Source organism: Rhineura floridana, chromosome 6, assembly GCF_030035675.1.
Source record: "Rhineura floridana isolate rRhiFlo1 chromosome 6, rRhiFlo1.hap2, whole genome shotgun sequence".
Classification (NCBI taxonomy): domain Eukaryota; kingdom Metazoa; phylum Chordata; class Lepidosauria; order Squamata; family Rhineuridae; genus Rhineura; species Rhineura floridana.
In genome coordinates, this window is record NC_084485.1 from 128,245,238 (window position 1) to 128,263,844 (window position 18,607).

The window sequence follows — 18,607 nt, forward strand, 5'->3', positions numbered from 1 at the left end:
CTAAACAGAAGAACAGTGTTGAGATCTGTCTTCAAAAGAGAACTAAGTGAACAACTTCATGCCAATTAAAATGAAGCCTGAAAAAGCAGAGGGGTGGGTGTAAATCTGCATACAAACCAAGATAAACCTATGAAGCAGACAGGACAGATTTTGCAAGGTCAGATAGCTTTCTTTCCAAATCCCCAAAAGAAGGCTATGTCGCCACACACTATTTTATGTTCCACAGTGAAGGATTCTTCATTCCTTGCAGTAAGCAATTCATACAAGGCAAGAAAAACGTCTTCCAAGTCAACAGCTTATTAAATATTTAAGTCTTTTTGTGGCATATAGGTGCTCCCCACCAAGCAGAACTATGAGATTATAGGTTTTCAGTACTTATCTGCAAGGACAGAGTGCAGGTTTACAAGGAAACTACCTCAAACAAGTTTCTTTTGTTGTATCAGAGGCAGGTAATTGGTTGTAAAAAAACAGAGTATTTTAAGCTACCTAGAGTATCTCTTAAAACTTCTGATCATCATCTAAATTACTATGATTATAACACAATTATTCTTAAGAGCAGGTTTTAAGAGACATTCTGTGGCCAAACAAAAGCCCCAATTTTTGCATGACTAAGAACTGAATTTTGGAGTCTTCCTGGTGGTTTAAGTAACTACTAACAAAGAGTATAGCTTTATATAAAAGTGAACGAAGAATGTGGGTTATCTAGAATAGGAATACGCATTAATGAAGCTTTTCAAATGTTGCGGAGTTCAGCTAATGGATCAGTATACTATATAGGTATTCTTGGGCATTTTTGTCATTTCATTACTTTAAAACATTAAAGTCACAACAATTATTTTGGTATTAACAATCTGTCAGTAGAAAAATGGATTGTACCAATCCAGCATCACAGTAAAATGTACTCCAAGAAAGCCTTAAAAAATAATGGCGTTAATAAACATGACACCATTTGCAAACAAAATAAATAAAGGCCTTTGAGACTTTCTCTTTTCCACTAAAACAAAATAGTGACAGATGTGTCATTGGGGTCAACACCACCTCAAAAGTTATATAACATACAAAAACTTACACATACTATGTGTGTGGGTGTCTAACTGATCCCACTGTTTTACAGAAAAAGACATGGTGCCATGAACATACGTGTAGCATAACGGATGTACATATTCAACAGTGTTATTCACAACAGAAGTTGTGAATTGCTGTAACAACAAATCTCACAGAACTTACAACCACAGCATGTGTTACCTGAACAATCACTACATTTCACAACTGCATGAATAGAACAGACAATATGGCTACATGAAACATGAATTGCTGCTGTTTTCTGTCATTTTGTTAACTACAGAGATAACACTTTCTCCTTTTCTTGATGTCAGCAGCAGTAGGCCCTGTCAGTTTTGAGGCTGCCTCTATTGATGTCCCTGGCTACATATCTAGATTCACTCCAGGGCCTGATCAACTCTAGACCTAGGTCTACTAGGAAGCAACATCGTTTGCAATGCTCCCATCATTATGGATTGTTCAGCTTTCCAAAAATAGGCATTTAAGCAAGCAATGCTCAATATATTTTGAGAACAAAACCCACCACTGATGTTTCAAAGTCTACATGGAGATGACCTGCTCGCAGTTATCTACACCATCTTTAGTTTTATTATAATAAAGAATGATCTCAGGCTTAAATTCTGGTCTGAGAACACAGCATTGGTATGCACTCAAGAAAGGAGAGTCACTGCCCTTCTTTTCTTTGGCATGTAAGTTACAGGCATCAAATCTTATCAAAACAAAAATGTTGCTGGGAGACTTCTCAGTTTGCAGGAAAGGAATTAGAAGAGCTTGGAAGTAATTCGTTACTTGTAAATCATTGCTTTTTGGGGAACGAGTGGGTAATTCCTTTACATTATGATTGTAACAGAACTAGGAGTAATTTTATTACTTCTGTGGAATAACTGTACTGTTTCCAGCATTACTTTTGGGCATTACTTGGGGGGGGGGGAGAGCAGGGGAAGTCTTCTGCTCTTCTGATTTGTGGATGAAAATCATGTGCTTCGCGCAGCGTCGCTCTTCCCTTGTGCTCTGTGGGTGTTTAAGAGGTGATGAGGGAGGAGGTGGAGAGTGAGACAGGGTGGAGTGGAGAAAACAATTGTTTAAAACAATGGACTCTGGTGGAGAAGAATGAAGTGGAGGGAGAAATGAGCCTGAGAGCAAGAACATGGATAAAGGAGGAGGCAGCAGAATGGAGATAAAGAACAGTGGAGGTGAAAGATGACAACGTGTGTGTGTGTGTGTGTGTGTGTGTGTGAGAGTGAGTGAGTGAGTGAGTGAGTGAGTGAGTGAGTGAGAGAGTGAGAGAGAGAGAGAGAGAGAGAGAGAGAGAGAGAGAGAGAGAGAGAGAGAGAGAGAGAGAATACTTTGTTTGCACTTGGCACACAAAGTGGCTTCCACCACCCTCTCTGGCTACTGTGCAGCATTTGCAGTATTTTAACTTTTTTGCATCTCAGAGGAAAATGTTTGCTTGGGCGAGTGTTCGTTAGTTGGTAGCAGGGCAGGGTCCGGGAGGTGGTTAAGTGAGAGAGATTATGCTTGCTGGCTGGGGAGAGGGTTGCACTTGGTTTGACGTGCAGAGATCTGAACTGTGGCCTCTGCCTCCCTCCCTCCCTAACCAGTGAAGAGACCACCATTGCTATCTTATGGATAAAAATAATTATTCTACTACCTCTGTATGTGTGTGTTTATTTTTAATGTTGTTTTAGGCTACTTAGATGTGCAGCAGCCAAGGCTAGCACCTTGTAGGCTTTTTTTTTAAAAGTAACTGAAATGTAATTGTAGTGATTACTTTTGAGAAAATTCTACAACAAAGGCTCTTACCATATATGAAGTGAGAAATGCCAGACGTCCAAGCTGGATTTAGAAAGGGAAGAGGTACCAGAGATCATATCGCAAACATACATTGGATAATGGAATGGACCAAGGAATTTCAGAAGAAAATCACCCTGTGCTTTATAGATTACAGCAAAGCCTTTGACTGTGTAGATCATGAAAAACTATGGAATGCTTTAAAAGAAATGCAGGTGACACAGCATCTGATTATCCTGATGCGCAACCTATACTCTGGACAAGAGGCTACTGTAAGGACAGAATATGGAGAAACCGATTGGTTCCCAACGGAAAGGGTGTGAGATAGGGGTATATTTTACAACCCTATTTGTTTAATCTATATGCAGAACATATATGGAAAGTGAGACGGGACCAAGATGAAGGAGGTGTGATAATTGGAGGGAGAAGTATCAATAATTTAAGATATGCAGACGATACCATACTACTAGCAGAAACTAGTAATGATTTGAAATGAATGGTGATGAAAGTTAAAGAGGAAAGCACAAAAGCAGGACTACGGCTGAACGTCAAGAAGACTAAAATAACAGAAGATTTCTGTAACTTCAAAGTTGATAATGAGGACATTGAACTTGTCAAGGATTATCAATACCTTGGCACAGTCATTAACCAAAATGGAGACAATAGTCAAGAAATCAGAAGAAGGCTAGGACTGGGGAGGGCACCTATGAGAGAAATAGAAAACGACCTCAAACGCAAAGATGTATCACTGAACACTAAAGTCAGGATCGTTCAGACCATGGTATTCCCGATCTCTATGTATGGATGTGAAAGTTGGACAGTGAAATGTGGTGTTGGAGGACAGCTTTGCGCATACCATGGACTGCGAAAAAGATAAATAGCTGGGTGTTAGAACAAATTAAACCAGAACTATCATTAGAAGCTAAAATGATGAAAATGAGGTTATCATTCTTTGGACACATAATGAATGAGAAGACATGATTCACTAGAAAAGACAATAATGCTGGGGAAAACAGAAGGGAAGTAGAAAAAGAGGAAGTCCCAACAAGAGATGGCTTGATTCCATAAAGGAAGCCATAGACCTGAACTTACAAGATCTGAACAGGGTGGTTTATAACGTATGTTATTGGGGGTTACTCATTGATAGGGTCTCCATAGGTTGTAATCGACTTGAAGGCACATCACAATGGGGTACTAATGATCCCCAATACTATTTACACCAATGTTAAGGGAAGTTAATGATTTGCCTATTATAAAGATAGATAAAATATTTTTACCTTCTATACTCCTTTCTCACACAATGGAAAGTACAGGTTCTAGGCTAAGCATCTGTAGACATAACTGTCAACAGTTGGGCAACTGCATTCTGCACTAACTGAAGCTTCCAAACTGTTTTCAAAGGCAGCCCCACATAAAGCAGATTGCAACAGTCCAACCTTGAGGTTACCAGAGCATAGAACGGTAGTCAAATTATCCCTATCCATCTAGGATAAATAGATCCTTTCAATGGTAAGTCTAATCTCTCTTTCACTAATAAATATTTGTTAGAGAATGCTTAGGACACAATATATCAAAAGCCTGTCATAACTAACAGCATGATCTTAACCATGTCTACTCATAAGCAAGTCCCACTGAATTCAGTGGGGCTTATTTCCAGTTAAGTGGTGTTAAGATTGTAGCCTACATCTCATTGAAAGAAAAGCAGTATCACTTACTTGAAACTGATTTGTGATAGATTTACATCTCGATCGTCCCAGAGTGCAGGACACGGAATAATGGGCTCAAGCTGCAGGAAGCCAGATTTCGACTGAACATCAGGAAAAGCTTCCTAACTGTTAGAGCCATATGAAAATGGAACTAATTACCTAGACAGGTAGTGGGCTCTCCGACGCTGGAGGCATTCAAGAGGCAGCTGGACAGCCATCTGCCAGGAATGCTTTGATTTGGATTCCTGCATTGAGCAGGGGCTTGGACTTGATGGCATTATAGGCCCCTTCCAACTCTACTATTTTATGATTCTACTTTTAAGAGTGTAAAAATACTTCGACAATGAATCTCACATTAAGGGTACACAAGTTTTGAGCTTTCCCTTATTTTATTTGTGTTTTATTACAGTGCTGCTGGCTATGGAACTAGATTCAAGCTACTATTATATTAGTATTATTAAGCATCAACTTTACTGCAAATCCCTCCCCTCCAACTCTCCTAAATCTTGCGTATTTCCAATGTTAAAACTCCATGGCTAAATTAGATTAGGAAAAGGAATACCAGGGAACAGGCATGCAGTACCGTTATCAAAGTTGGCCTTGTAAAAAGAAAACTACTTTCTTTACAGCTCTTAGGGTGCAATCCAACCAGTATTTGCACCATGCTGGGAGGAGTTGGATGTGGTGGACCCCACTGTTGGGCTCTGCCAGCAGAAGTCCCTTTTCCTGGCTCAGCTGTGGCACCACTGGGACCTGGCTGGGGGTCTGGCGGGAAACCCAGCCTGGTGGATGGAGAGCCGGCGGAATGCCCCAAGACAGGGCATTTTGGGGGTGTGGAGGAGGAACTGAGTGGGGACTTACGCATCATTCTTCTCATGTTTGGGGTGCTCCTTCAGGTCCCAATCCATGCAAAACTTCCTCTAGACAATAGGCTGGCAGAGTGAAATAATTTAAAAGCCAGTCAATGGAGAGCACTTACTCCTTGGCTGGGATATTAGCTGGATCTGGCTTTTGCTTTTCCAGCCTCCACACGTGGCTCCCAACTGAGGTGGTGATCAGCTGGCCCTGCAGCCCCTGAATGGGGAGTGGTTGCTGCAGAGCTTCCCAACAGCTCTCTCCCCACTGGCTTATCATACCTTGGATTGCTCTGTTAGTGTTATTCTCTGGGGACACCCAAAGTTCTTTTGATCCAGAAAGCATTGATCAACAGGCAGTATCAATCACAATATATCAATCAAAAATATGACAGTAACAAGAGCTGCTTGAAGTAATAATTTTAACAACTGTCTTTTAAAGTTCACTAAATGGAGGTTCTCGTACCATAAGCATGAACAACCCATCTTAATGACATAAACTCAATATACATTTTCAGTTGCTAGCAACTATCACACACTTCATAGATTTGTAGAGTGGTAGTAGATCACCAATAATTTGCTCTTTCATCAAGTTGTAGAGAAAAGACTTGTAACCTAACAATTGTGGACAAGTATAGTTGGCTTTTTAAAAAAAGATATGTGATTTAAGCATAATGCTTTACACACAGACCCAGCTATCTTTCATATACAGTGGTCAAAACCTAAGGTCAGCAGTAGGACCCATTTTACAAAAAGCAGGCAATTGGAGGTGAAGGGCATCTATTTTCTGTTTAGGATTCCACTAAGATGTAATAAGTCTTAAAATTGGCTCTATGGCTTTATAAAATAACCCATTGGCCACATATACAGCTAACATACAAATGACCACCACTTAGTCTTGTCCCCCCCCCTTTTTTTTTGAGCAAACAACCTACTCCAATCACTTGGTGACAGGCTGAAAGAAACAACACTTGCGAAAACGAAAGTGAGGAGTGGTGAAGGAGGCAACGGAAAAAGGCAAAGAAAAGAAACAGCACCGTAAATCAACTTACTTTTCATAAACAAGTTCCTCATCCGTACAGAAATAGTGTGTGTTTACCGTGCTTTTGGGTCTGTTCCGTAAAGTAGCAAAATATAGTCGGTCTGAAGAGAGAAAGAGAGTAAAAGTTGGAGGGGAGGAGTTCGAGACAATTAACTGCCCGTGTAGTATCTTAAATTTCAACAAAAGTAGTTCTCACTGCTTGGTATCGACTACAAGGATTATTTCAAAGCCCCTATTTCGCCACCGGCATTATAATCTGTATTAACCTCTTGGGAAGTCACAGTTCCCAAAAACACATCACTAAATGTAGTAGGATTTATTCCCAAACATGCATACATACGTAGGATCGGGCTACCGCAGTTGAGCAGGTAACTAAACCACCACTTCCCTTTCCCTTCCCCTTCTCTCCACCCAGATCGGGGCATTCGTTGTTCTTCCAAAGAGAAAACATGCACTCCCCAAGGCTACGGCGAGCGGAACAAAAGTTTACGTTTTTCTGGGAGCGAGCCAAACTTGTTACTTTGCTTCGCCACAGGGCAGCATTTTTAACTCCTAAGGCGAGGACAGGTGCCTCCAATAAATGAAAAGGGGGAGCACCGTTACTGAGTCTCGCGGACCGCCCCCCGTTTACTACATATAAGGGGAGTCCCAGAGAGGGGTCCTTTTTTTCCTTCCTCTCTCTCACTCGCTTGCTCACTCAGTCACCTTTGAGGAACTCTGAGGCTCCCAACAGCTGCTCTGAGGAGACAGGCGGGGTCGGCTCCATCCGAAAGAGAGCGCGGAGCTGCGTAGAGGCGCGGAAAGTGGTCTCCGCCGCACTCATGAGTGCCTCCCGGAGTGACGGATTCTTCGGTGGCAGCAGCGGCGGCGGCAAAATCGCCGCCCAGCCGGATTCAGCGAAAGAGGCGCCAACAGCGGGACATGCCGAAGAAAAGGGGAGCCACCGCCGGTGCTGCCCGCCTGGGTCTGGACTGCTGCTGTTGCTGCCGCTGCAGCCACCAGAGACTCCTTCCTCACCGCCGCCCGCATGGGATGGAAGTGCGCGCGAGAAGGAGGAAACGGGAAGGCGAGGCACTCCGGGACCCAGCAACCAGTCTGAGTGGCGGAAAGGAGCACAGAGCCGGCCGGAGGGTGGGGTGGAAGGGATTTCTTCGCCTCCGTCCCGCCCTCCGGCGGCTTAAAGGGGTAGCGCCCGGTTACCAAGCATCCGGCGCTGCGGTAGCAACTACGTTACCAGGGCTTTGTTACACGCACTTTGCCTCAGGTCGAGAAGTAGGAAGCTCGTCGGACGAGCGCCTCCCGAAGCGCTTTCCTCCGCTTCTCAGCCTCAGACCTAGGAAGCGAAGACCCGTCTCTTTCCCTCTGCCCTTTCTTCCTAATCCTTCCGTCCCGGCTAAGGCCTCAAAGAACCCAGTCTCTCTCCCAGCCAGCCCCACCGAGTGCAGTCTGTTATTAGGTCCGAGTGCATGGCTGCTGTCCGAGGCACTCAAACCTCGGCGTCACTCAGTCCCATTGAACTCACGTGCTAGTGACTTCCAAGTCAACATTGATAAGCTGAAGCTGGAATCGAGCACAAGCTCAATTACGTTAGATGATATTTGCTTCGAAGTAAACACACACGGGCTTGTGCTGGAAAAAAATCACTCGGATTAACGCCTTCGGATTTAACTCCAGGTGTTAAAGAAAGGCTCATGAGCCTGTGTGTATTTAATTAGAAGCAAGTTTCATCCAATATAAATTGCCCTAGGTTTACCGAGCACTTTCAGTCCCAGAACTGAACGGTGCTAAAACTTAACGGCTGGATTTTCCCACTTTGTTAAGAGGAGCTTGATATTTATATAGCATAGTTCAAAGTTCCTCACATACCTTACTGAGTAGGTCAGAAGGATAGAACAAAGACTGTCTTGTTTAATGGGATGTGTTGAGTTTGTGGCTGAGGTGACATTTATAACAGGCTTTCCACAACAGTCGCTATGTGCTGGCCATGGTTTAGTGAGACGTAAATCCCACTATATTCAATGGGCTTTATGCCAAAGTAAGTGTGAATAGCTTTATCTCTTAATGGGTGAAGATGGGAATGTACAATGCAATTCTGTGTATGTTTCCTCAGAAGCAAGTTCCTCTGAATTCAGAGGGCCTTACTCCTACATAATTTTGCATAGTATTGCAGCCCTTGTCTTATGAGAGAAACTAGTTATTATGGTTTAATCAATACTGAAGTAAGCATAGTTTCCTCAGTACATGAGGTTCATTACCACACAGACACTTCACTGAAAATAAACAACCTATTTCCGTTTGCATATTCAGAATAAATAAACAAGCAATGCTATAAACCACCTATTTCTGTTTGCATATTCAGAACAAAAAGAAGCAAAGCTACTCAGCTCAATGTAAGAAATTTAACACATAAATTCCATTTCCTGCATTGGTCTACATGTAGCTTATGACTAATTGTAATGCCCTTCTGGGTTTTTTTCTCTCATTACAAGTTCATGTGAAGTTTTTTGCAATCCCATTAAAGTTGGAGAAAGATGTTTCACGCACAACCTGATACATGGAAAACAGAGTAGGAAGTGTTTAGATGCAAGAAGCTACTGTCAAGAATACTTGAAAATACTATATACTATAAAATCTATGTGAAGAGAAGCTAGAACTGTTTCAAATGGGCTGCACTTTATATGTAGCTCACAGTTTGTTGCAAGTGTATCTTCATTAACCCATGGTGATAATAACCAGAACTGACAGCACTCTTACAGCTAGTGTGTCACTAAATGGTGGGAATAAATGATTATCACCTTGAAGCAATGTAGAATTAAGAACATAAGAAGAGCCTGCTGGATCAGGCCAGTGGCCCATCTAGTCCAGCATCCTGTTCTCACAGTGGCCAACCAGGTGCCTGGGGGAAGCCCGCAAGCAGGACCCGAGTGCAAGAACACTCTCCCCTCCTGAGGCTTCCGGCAACTGGTTTTCAGAAGCATGCTGCCTCTGACTAGGGTGGCACAGCACAGCCATCATGGCTAGTAGCCATTGATAGCCCTGTCCTCCATGAATTTGTCTAATCTCCTTTTAAAGCCGTCCAAGCTGGTGGCCATTACTGCATCTTGTGGGAGCAAATTCCATAGTTTAACTATGCGCTGAGTAAAGAAGTACTTCCTTTTGTCTGTCCTGAATCTTCCAACATTCAGCTTCTTTGAATGTCCACGAGTTCTAGTATTATGAGAGAGGGAGAAGAACTTTTCTCTATCCACTTTCTCAGTGCCATGCATAATTTTATACACTTCTATCATGTCTCCTCTGACCCGCCTTTTCTCTAAACTAAAAAGCCCCAAATGCTGCAACCTTTCCTCGTAAGGGAGTCGCTCCATCCCCTTGATCATTCTGGTTGCCCTCTTCTGAACCTTTTCCAACTCTATAATATCCTTTTTGAGATGAGGCGACCAGAACTGTACACAGTATTCCAAATGCGGCCGCACCATAGATTTATACAACGGCATTATGATATCGGCTGTTTTATTTTCAATACCTTTCCTAATTATTGCTAGCATGGAATTTGCCTTTTTCACAGCTGCCGCACACTGGGTCGACATTTTCATCGTGCTGTCCACTACAACCCCGAGGTCTCTCTCCTGGTCGGTCACCGCCAGTTCAGACCCCATGAGCGTATATGTGAAATTAAGATTTTTTGCTCCAATATGCATAATTTTACACTTGTTTATATTGAATTGCATTTGCCATTTTTCCGCCCATTCACTCAGTTTGGAGAGGTCTTTTTGGAGCTCTTCACAATCCCTTTTTGTTTTAACAACCCTGAACAATTTAGTGTCGTCAGCAAACTTGGCCACTTCACTGCTCACTCCTAATTCTAGGTCATTAATGAACAAGTTGAAAAGTACAGGTCCCAATACCGATCCTTGAGGGACTCCACTTTCTACAGCCCTCCATTGGGAGAACTGTCCGTTTATTCCTACTCTCTGCTTTCTGCTTCTTAACCAATTTCTTATCCACAAGAGGACCTCTCCTCTTATTCCATGACTGCTAAGCTTCCTCAGAAGCCTTTGGTGAGGTACCTAGTTTCTAATTCTAGTTTAATTCTAGTTTCATATCACAGTACTGGTTATAAAGAGGCTGATGCGCAAGTCTGGTTACAAGTTTGTAGTTTTACTTTGCAGAGGCAGCAGCAGTAGCAGCAATCCAAGACAGATTAAAATGCTGGGCCCCAGGTACTCAATCTCCTACAATGTTCCAGAGTAACACTGTACTGGGAGAAATTAAAATGGCAGCCAACTCCAGTTGCCCACTGCTGCTTGGAGCACAAGTCCAGAAAGATAATTTAGGAGTGGGCTGTGTCAGGGTATCAGCAGATGCTGTGCTTTCTGATTAGTGGGTTTGTTTTTTTGTCTGATATAAACATGAAAGACCAAGGTAGTGAAAAGTTTCTGATATAGACCTGTAACAGTACGAATGTGAGAATAACAAAGTACCTAACACATGTTAATAATACTGGTATTGCTGCTCTCTAGTCTCAAGTATGTGAAGACGTACTTGATGGTGTGGACCATCAAGTTCTGTCTGTCAGGCTGTGTCAGATATTTTCCAGAAAAATACTGCATGGATATATCCATGAACATTAGAAATACTATATACAAATCCTCCATATAAGCCCTTCAAAAATATAACACTGAGGCCAATGAGACGATGATTTGCTCTTTTGGCTTTGTGTTTGGCACGTCCAATCTTTGGTTGGTAGTTATGACACACGCACAATTGCAACCTTTATTTTGTTTTCTGTTAATTAGCACTGTCTAGCAACCTTGTTTCATGTTCCCAATTATTAAATATAGATTAGCATTCTCACTCTATTTGTAACCATAAATTGAAAGAGTAGAAAACACAGCTGCCCTTTCTATCACTTCTTGGGCATTAAAAAGGCGATTAGCTCATATTCAGTAATCCCTAGCATACAATGTGATCGCATTCATTTTTATTCAAAAGCCCTTGTGAGCTCAATGGGCCTTGTTTTTATGTAAGTGGAAACAAGATTGCAGCCTTGTTTCTGTGGGAAAAAATCCTGCACTAGGTAAGAAGGGGTGTTCCATAGTTACCTCATATTTTTGTTTACAATTATAGTGGTTAAAGTGATAAAAATATAGGATTGCCAACTGACCAAACATAGCCTGACCTCTTTGTGTGCTCAGCAGCTTTATATGCACATATCAATGTGAAGTTTTCCACAGTACAGCGATACATAAGATCTGCAGGTGCAGTCAAAGGCAATGGTACAGTGGAAGTTTCTAAGTTGACTATCCTGTTGTTTTTTTTAAAAAATAAGCCACTACTGCAAACAGTGTTTAAACTGGACAAATAAGCATTTCTTTTTTTTTTTTCAATAATTTTTATTCAGATTTTCATAAAACATACAAGACAAAATCATAAAACATTCAAAGACAAAAAACAAAATCAAAAATAGTTAAACAAAAAGAAAAAAAGAAAAAAAAAAACAAAAATAAAAAATAAAGAGTAAAATATTGACTTCCCATTTGTCAAAGATCAAATCAGTTATAAGTCTATAATATAAAACAATCCTGTCTCTTAAGTCATATTATAAAATCACTTTCCTCCAGTAGTTATCTTACTTAATCATCAAATCTCATAAACATTACTTTATTCTTTCCACAAAAAGTCAAAGAGAGGTTTCAATTCTTTAAGAAATATATCTATCAATTTTTTTTTCCAGATAAGCATATCGATTAATCCATCTCATTACTAATTATGATAATCTTATTGTCATAACCATAGTCAAAATAAACATTTCAATTAATCCATCACATCAGAATCTGTTAGGTTCAGTAATTTCAGTAGCCATTGTTCTATTATCTCTATTAGTTCCATTTTCCATCTTCCATCTTCAGTAGTCTTGTTAAGTCCAGTAATTTCAATATCCAATCTTCCATTATCAGTATTCCATAATAATCTTGCTGTCAAAGCCATAGTCATATAGTAAGAGTCTGATGGGAATTACCTCTATCCCAAATATTTTCTTGCCATCCATTCTGAATAGGTTGCTGAAATACTGCTGTAAAATCATATCTCTGTTCTTTTTTTCAAAATACACTGGGTCATCTCTTAAAAGTTTTTCCATTGTCACATGGCTGCAGTTAATTCCATAGATTTTCTCTATATTGGGCTCCATCACATCATTCCAGTCCAGAAGATAATCCATGCCATTGATAACTTTATCTCTAGAATCTTCATTAATTTCTTCAGAGATAACATTGAGTTCCAAACAATAGATTTTATTTCTAAAGTCCATAGACTCCAAATCTTGTTCCTGTTCCACGTTTGTTCCAATCTCCGGGATCTCCTCTCTCACAGGGACCCCTATTCCAGTCTCCAGGGTCTCCTCTCTCACAGGGACCCCTGTTCCAATCTCCGGGGTCTCCTCTCTCACAGGGACCCCTTCCAGGGTCACCTCTCTCACAGGGACCCTTATATCTTTAATCTCCTGCTTCATTTTACTCAATTCAATTTTCGTTATCTCAATCTCATCCATTATTTTCTGAAACATAGTTATTTCCAGATTCTCAGCCACTTTCTTAATTGCCATTTTAAAAGAAAAATATAGGAAAACCACTTCTTATTTCAGCAACAATTGGGTTAATACTCCAAACTTGGTGACATCACAGTATAAACAGAGCAGACAGCCTTATCTCTCCAATAGTTAAGTAAACAAAATGCAGTTCCCAGGATCAAAACAATTAATGGCAATCGTCAAGAAACAGATTCGTCAAAATAAAATAGACCAAAAAGAGAGTAGTCTCAAAACAGTATAATATTTTTCAAAATAAAAATCTGGAATAGAAATCCCTCTTCTGTGTATATCTTTAGAATGCAAATCCAGGACAGCTTTTTGCAACAAAAACAGAGATAAGCTATTAATTAGTGCGTAGCAGAGAGAAGTTACGGCTCCCCAGTGAGATGTCAAAAACCGATCAATCTGGCAAATCTCTTTTAAACAGCAACAATTTAAGTCAAGTAAAAGAAAAATATAGAAAGAAGGGTGCTTGCCTGTTAGTGCGTTCTCTCTTAGAAGATAAGATGAACGTTCGCTTTAACAGATAGAGCTTGCTGTTGAAAATCCGTCCCACCTTCGTCGGCTGGACCTCGTCCCATAAATTAATGAGATCTGGTCGTCCCAACAAAAATAGGCTTTGAGGTTAATCTCTTCGTTTCTCCCTACCCGGGAGAAGTTTAATCAGTCAAAAAAAAAAGAAAAAACTGACTGATATATCTGAATAAGCTTCTTTTGAGGCAGGAGCCCGTCTCAAAAGCAGGCACAGGCTAAGTCACCCTTCCCGGAAGTCGACAAATAAGCATTTCTAAAGGTACTTCAAGATTAAAATCTAGAATATAGTGGTTATTCTGAATATACATTCAAGATCTTGTTGTTAATGTATAAAGCCCTGAACATCTCAGGACCAGATTACCTGAAAGACTGCCTGCCTCTGGGTGCACCTGTAAGATCCCTGGGGAAATTCTTAGATAATCTGGGGAAATTCTACTTGTGGCACCGCACCCTACAGAACATCATAGGGTGGTGACCTGAAAATTGGCATTTTCCACTGTTGCTCCTGTAATGTGGAATGCTGTTCCTTCTGTCATATGTAAAGCAGCAACCATCAGTTGCTTCGGTATCTTGTGAAGACTTATCTTTTTGCTCAGGCTTTCTCTGACCCATGAGATTGGACCCTATTTTAGTGTCTGTTTTATTTGCTTTTATGTATTTCTATATTGCTGTTTTACTGGTTTTAGGCTGTGTTTTTGTTTTAATGATATATTGTTTTTAGACTGTACATCACTTAAAGCTTTTTGAAATATTAGGCAGTGTATAAGTGCTTTAAATGAATAAGTAATAAAAATATGATCTTGTGAATATCCCTTCTTTCTTCCTGTACATTCTTACACACACACCCTTTAGACATAGTAATCATTTACTGAAGATATAAAAACAATACAGGTAACTGCCATAACTGTTATTAGTCCAACACAAATGCTGGAAAATATCCCAACCCATGGTATAGGAAGACACTGAAACCTGGAGTGCTGTTCCCAGGTGAGAGTTTAGGCACAGCTGACAAATTATGAATTAAAATGATAAAATATCAAGGACTTCACCTTCTTCCTTCAGTTCCCTGGCACCTGCATCCTCAGTGACAGTTAGAAACTGGAACCAAGATATGGTTTGTTAAGCTAAGGACAGCCTATTATGCACAACTGCCAGGCTTCTGTTGCATCTGATTGGTCTGTGAACCTGGCTCAGATGAAAAACCCACAATATCAAGTCTACTAAAGACAGAAGTAAACGACTCTCCTGACATGTCAAGTTAGGACAGTGAAAGTCCAGCTAGTTGTTGACTGCCATCAGAAAATTCTTCCTGATTTTTTTTGTTCATTTCTTGCATGTTGCAGGTGGTGTTTTCCAATTCGTTTCTAGTATACTTCCCTCTCTTTCAATAATAGTTTCCCTCAATTTGCCTTTATGCAATAAATCATTGTACTCCATCAGTTATGTTGTTTATTCAGCCAGTACTTGGTTGAAGCAGCAGCTGATGCAGACTGCTGTTTCTGATTAATTTGCTGTCTATCTGAACTGGCAAAAATACTGCATTTGTAACTTTAGTATATAAAACCTTTTAAAAGTCAGTAAGGAAACATTCTAGTGTTAAATATACAGGTTAAAATAGTATTTGGAATTACATGACGATCTTGATTGACTTTTCCTAGACTTTGGATAATTATCCTTTATGTTTCCTATATTTATATTCTGTATCTATATATTAGCATTTGGAGCATAATCCTATAGCTGTGGATATATCCCTGGCTCACACTTCTTCAACTACAGCCTCTTCAGTGGTCTTCGTTTACACTGTAAAGACTTAAGAGTGACATCTGCTGATCAAACTGAGAAAATTCAGCAATGGAGTAGTGATACTGAATGAAGACCCAAAAACTTGTTTTCTAGCAAAAATAGTGACAGCTGTTTTAAGTAGCGGCCCTCAGGAAATAATTCTACCACCATTATTTTCATACCTAAATATGGGCCAACGAAATACAGGATTACACAGGAAAACATTTTCCTGGACTTATGAAAGAGGCTATACAACATTCTCCCCCCACCCCTTTTAGGATTATGCTCAGCTCATTCATTGACCTCAAAACAAACCAAGTCTTACCAGCTTAATCCACAATGTGTATCATTTATTTGTATAAAAGTTTGTTGCTGAGGATCAAGCATCTAAGTAAGACCCATGCTTATAAGACAAACAAGCACTGCTCCTTAATCGCAGGTAAAACAGGCTAGTCTGTTAAGATTTACTAGATGAATCTGCTATCTTGCCTTTTCTCTGCAGAACTTAAAGCAGTGGTTTACAATACAATCCTATATATGTCTACTCAGAAGTAAGTCCCATTACCATTATAGGATTGCAGCCTTAGCCTAACAGTTTTTTTGTAAACTGATTTGAGGTTTTATTACAAGTAAATAAAAATGATGTGACTTGTGAGCTAGGTTATTCTGAGATACAATGACTTGCCAAAGCTACCTGCTGAATGTCTTAGCTAAGCTGGGCTTTAAATTGGATTTTCCACATCTGAACACTCTAACTGGACCACACTGTTTCTGTGGTTGTTCATGGTAAAGCAAATGCATTCTTTACATGCTTAGAGGATCTCTCTTGTCAGCCTGTAGGAACAGAGGACAAGAGTAGTAACACATGCGTAATGTAGAAAGTTTCCAGAAAATAGCTACAAGCCCGGAAAGGGTGAACACTCCCTGAAATTATGCAAGGGAATTCATTGTCCTGTTTTTGAAGGCTATCCAGGGAATGGTCACATGAATTAGCTGCATTAGGCGTTTCCTGGTTACGAGCCAGCTTTTTAAAAGTTTATGGAAAAATTCTAGCAGCGAATGCAAGGTTTTCCTTTTTTATAGGCGATACCCTGGCCAATTCATTAATGTATCTCCTATCACAGGTGTAGAGCTAAGCCTTGATTGAAATGAAGCATGATTAGTCCCCACCCAGAGAACATACCAGCTAGGGTGACATCAATCCATGTACCTATGTCACTGTGCACAGTTCTCAACAACTGATTTTTATTTATGAAGAATAGTCTGTCTTGTTTCCCAGCATGATTGAGATGATTGGGGAATGCACATTTCAATGGTAGGGAAGTTGGAATGAGCATGGGGATGTACACTGCCACACTTATTCAGGAATAAGTCCCAAGTGGGACTTATCATGCGAGCAGTGCAGCTCAATTCTAGTTTCCAAACTAGGGATCACTCATTTCTGATCAGGTTGCATAGCTGCAATCCTATACGTATTTATTTGGGAGTAAGTCTCACTTAACTTAGTGGGGCTATTTAGTAAACAAACAGGTGTAGAATATGTCAACCTGCTTTCAGTCTAAGTCCTTTTATTCAATAAGGAGAATATATTTATCACTACATATCTTTATTTGCTTTTTTGTTAGAAAATAAAGAACAAAAAAAACCCATCAGCAAATGAATATAAGAGCAAAACACACAAGATATCTGGGGATGGGGTGGATACATTTTTAACCAAATACAATAGACAGCCACACCTGCAACTAGTTGCCATTGCATTAAATAACATAATTATTTTAAACAAAGCAGTGCATTTCTGGCTCATTTCTTGAACAGAAGAAATAAAAATACAAAACTCAGACATAAAAGTAAGCTTATTTGAATGAATATAAATAAGAAATATGGCACCCTTAATGTACTGGGAAGCAGAGCTAAATCTAGAGCCGAGCACTAAGTTTTTTTCCCTAATGGAAGCAATCAGCCATTCAGATATCTGCATGATGCTGAACAAAGACACACTTGTGACACCATACAAAGAAGTGCATTTGAACTACAGGTTGGCTGTAGCCTGTCAGATGCTTGATACAAGTCCTGGTTTTGCATCCTGTTCTGTTGTGTTGCTTGGGGATGTATGTTATACAGACCAGGTCTAGACTTTTGCAAGCTTCTACAGGTCCAGCACCATAGCTATGGGCTGTAATTTGACACGGTTATGCATGCTTAATCATGCTGATCAAATAAAGAGATCTTCATGTGCACAACTAGAGATTTCCATTTATATGTATTTTTTGGTCCAGCAGGTTTCCTCTAATACCAAATTTGTTTAAACACAGTGGACATTAAAACGTGGGTTGTATATTTATGGAGCAGTGGGCAGGGTTGTTGCTGTGGGATAAGTCAGCAAAAACCCATGACTGTGCACATACGGGCTCTCCAGATTTTAGGACTCAGCTCCAGTGCTACATATGTAGGAAGGGATGGATCTGTCAATTTCGGTTTCTTTCAGTTTCTCAATTTTTCAATCTTAAATTCAGTTCTCCGTATTTCCACATCAGTTTGCTCTTTTTAAAAAGTCCTTCTGAAAATTCATCGGCATTTTAGTGTACCTTTCTCTTAACAAACATGTTTGTATGCAACTTTGCCTAATATACACATTTTTGCAATATATTTTCACTAATATATGCATTCTTATGCACACTTTACCCCGGTATGTGCATTTTTTGTTACACACAGTTTGGCTGGAGAACTGCATTGCAAAATTCAGAGAAGTGTGAATATTGAAGGAAGGCTGTGTTTTGGTTCATGTATTGTTTCAGAAAGTGCAAATTGGGCAGGTTTGCCTTTAAGTGTGAACCGAATTGAATTTCTCTCCCATCTTTACATGTGTGTAACTGGATACAAGGCCACAGCTCTTTAAGAACAAGAAGCCAGTGACCCAGAATGCTAAGACTTTCCCTCCTCCTTTCATAACGTCTATCTCATTTGTCCTACCTTCGTGTCTTGCTTTATGATTTCCATGCAAAGATTCCTAAAGAGCCTGCCTCCATAGGTTTTGAAAGAGAACAGACGTTGAAGCTGCATTTTAGTCCTGATCGCTCACTTTCATTGGAGACACATGGGCATTTCAAACTGAAGAACAGGAAGTAAAGCACAAGTTGGACAAGCTTGGATGTGTGTTATAGCTATGCCAGAATCCAAAACTCCAGCAAACAATTCATTGCAGCCCTTGGCTTGCAAAGTGTAGCAAAAGTATATCAAAATGATAAAA

The 18,607-nt window shown here is 40.2% G+C and overlaps 1 protein-coding gene across 6 annotated transcripts in view; it reads right to left on the reverse strand.

Annotated features, from left to right (window-relative positions):
• Nucleotides 1–8,079, reverse strand: part of CDC14A (cell division cycle 14A) — a 159,437-nt gene extending 151,358 nt beyond the window's left edge. Inside the window, exons 1-2 of one of the 6 annotated variants that reach the window (XM_061633833.1) lie at nt 7,161–7,610; nt 6,466–6,556 (exon numbers count right to left, since the gene is read on the reverse strand). In XM_061633833.1, the coding sequence (XP_061489817.1) occupies nt 6,466–6,556; nt 7,161–7,278 (209 nt within the window). In that variant the 5' untranslated portion in view covers nt 7,279–7,610. Of the gene's footprint in view, nt 1–6,465; nt 6,557–6,795; nt 6,981–7,160; nt 7,614–7,977 lie in introns of those variants that run through there. The other 5 variants (XM_061633831.1, XM_061633832.1, XM_061633830.1 and 2 more) reach the window with 5 other exon arrangements.
• Between the last annotated feature and the right edge of the window lie 10,528 nt (nt 8,080–18,607).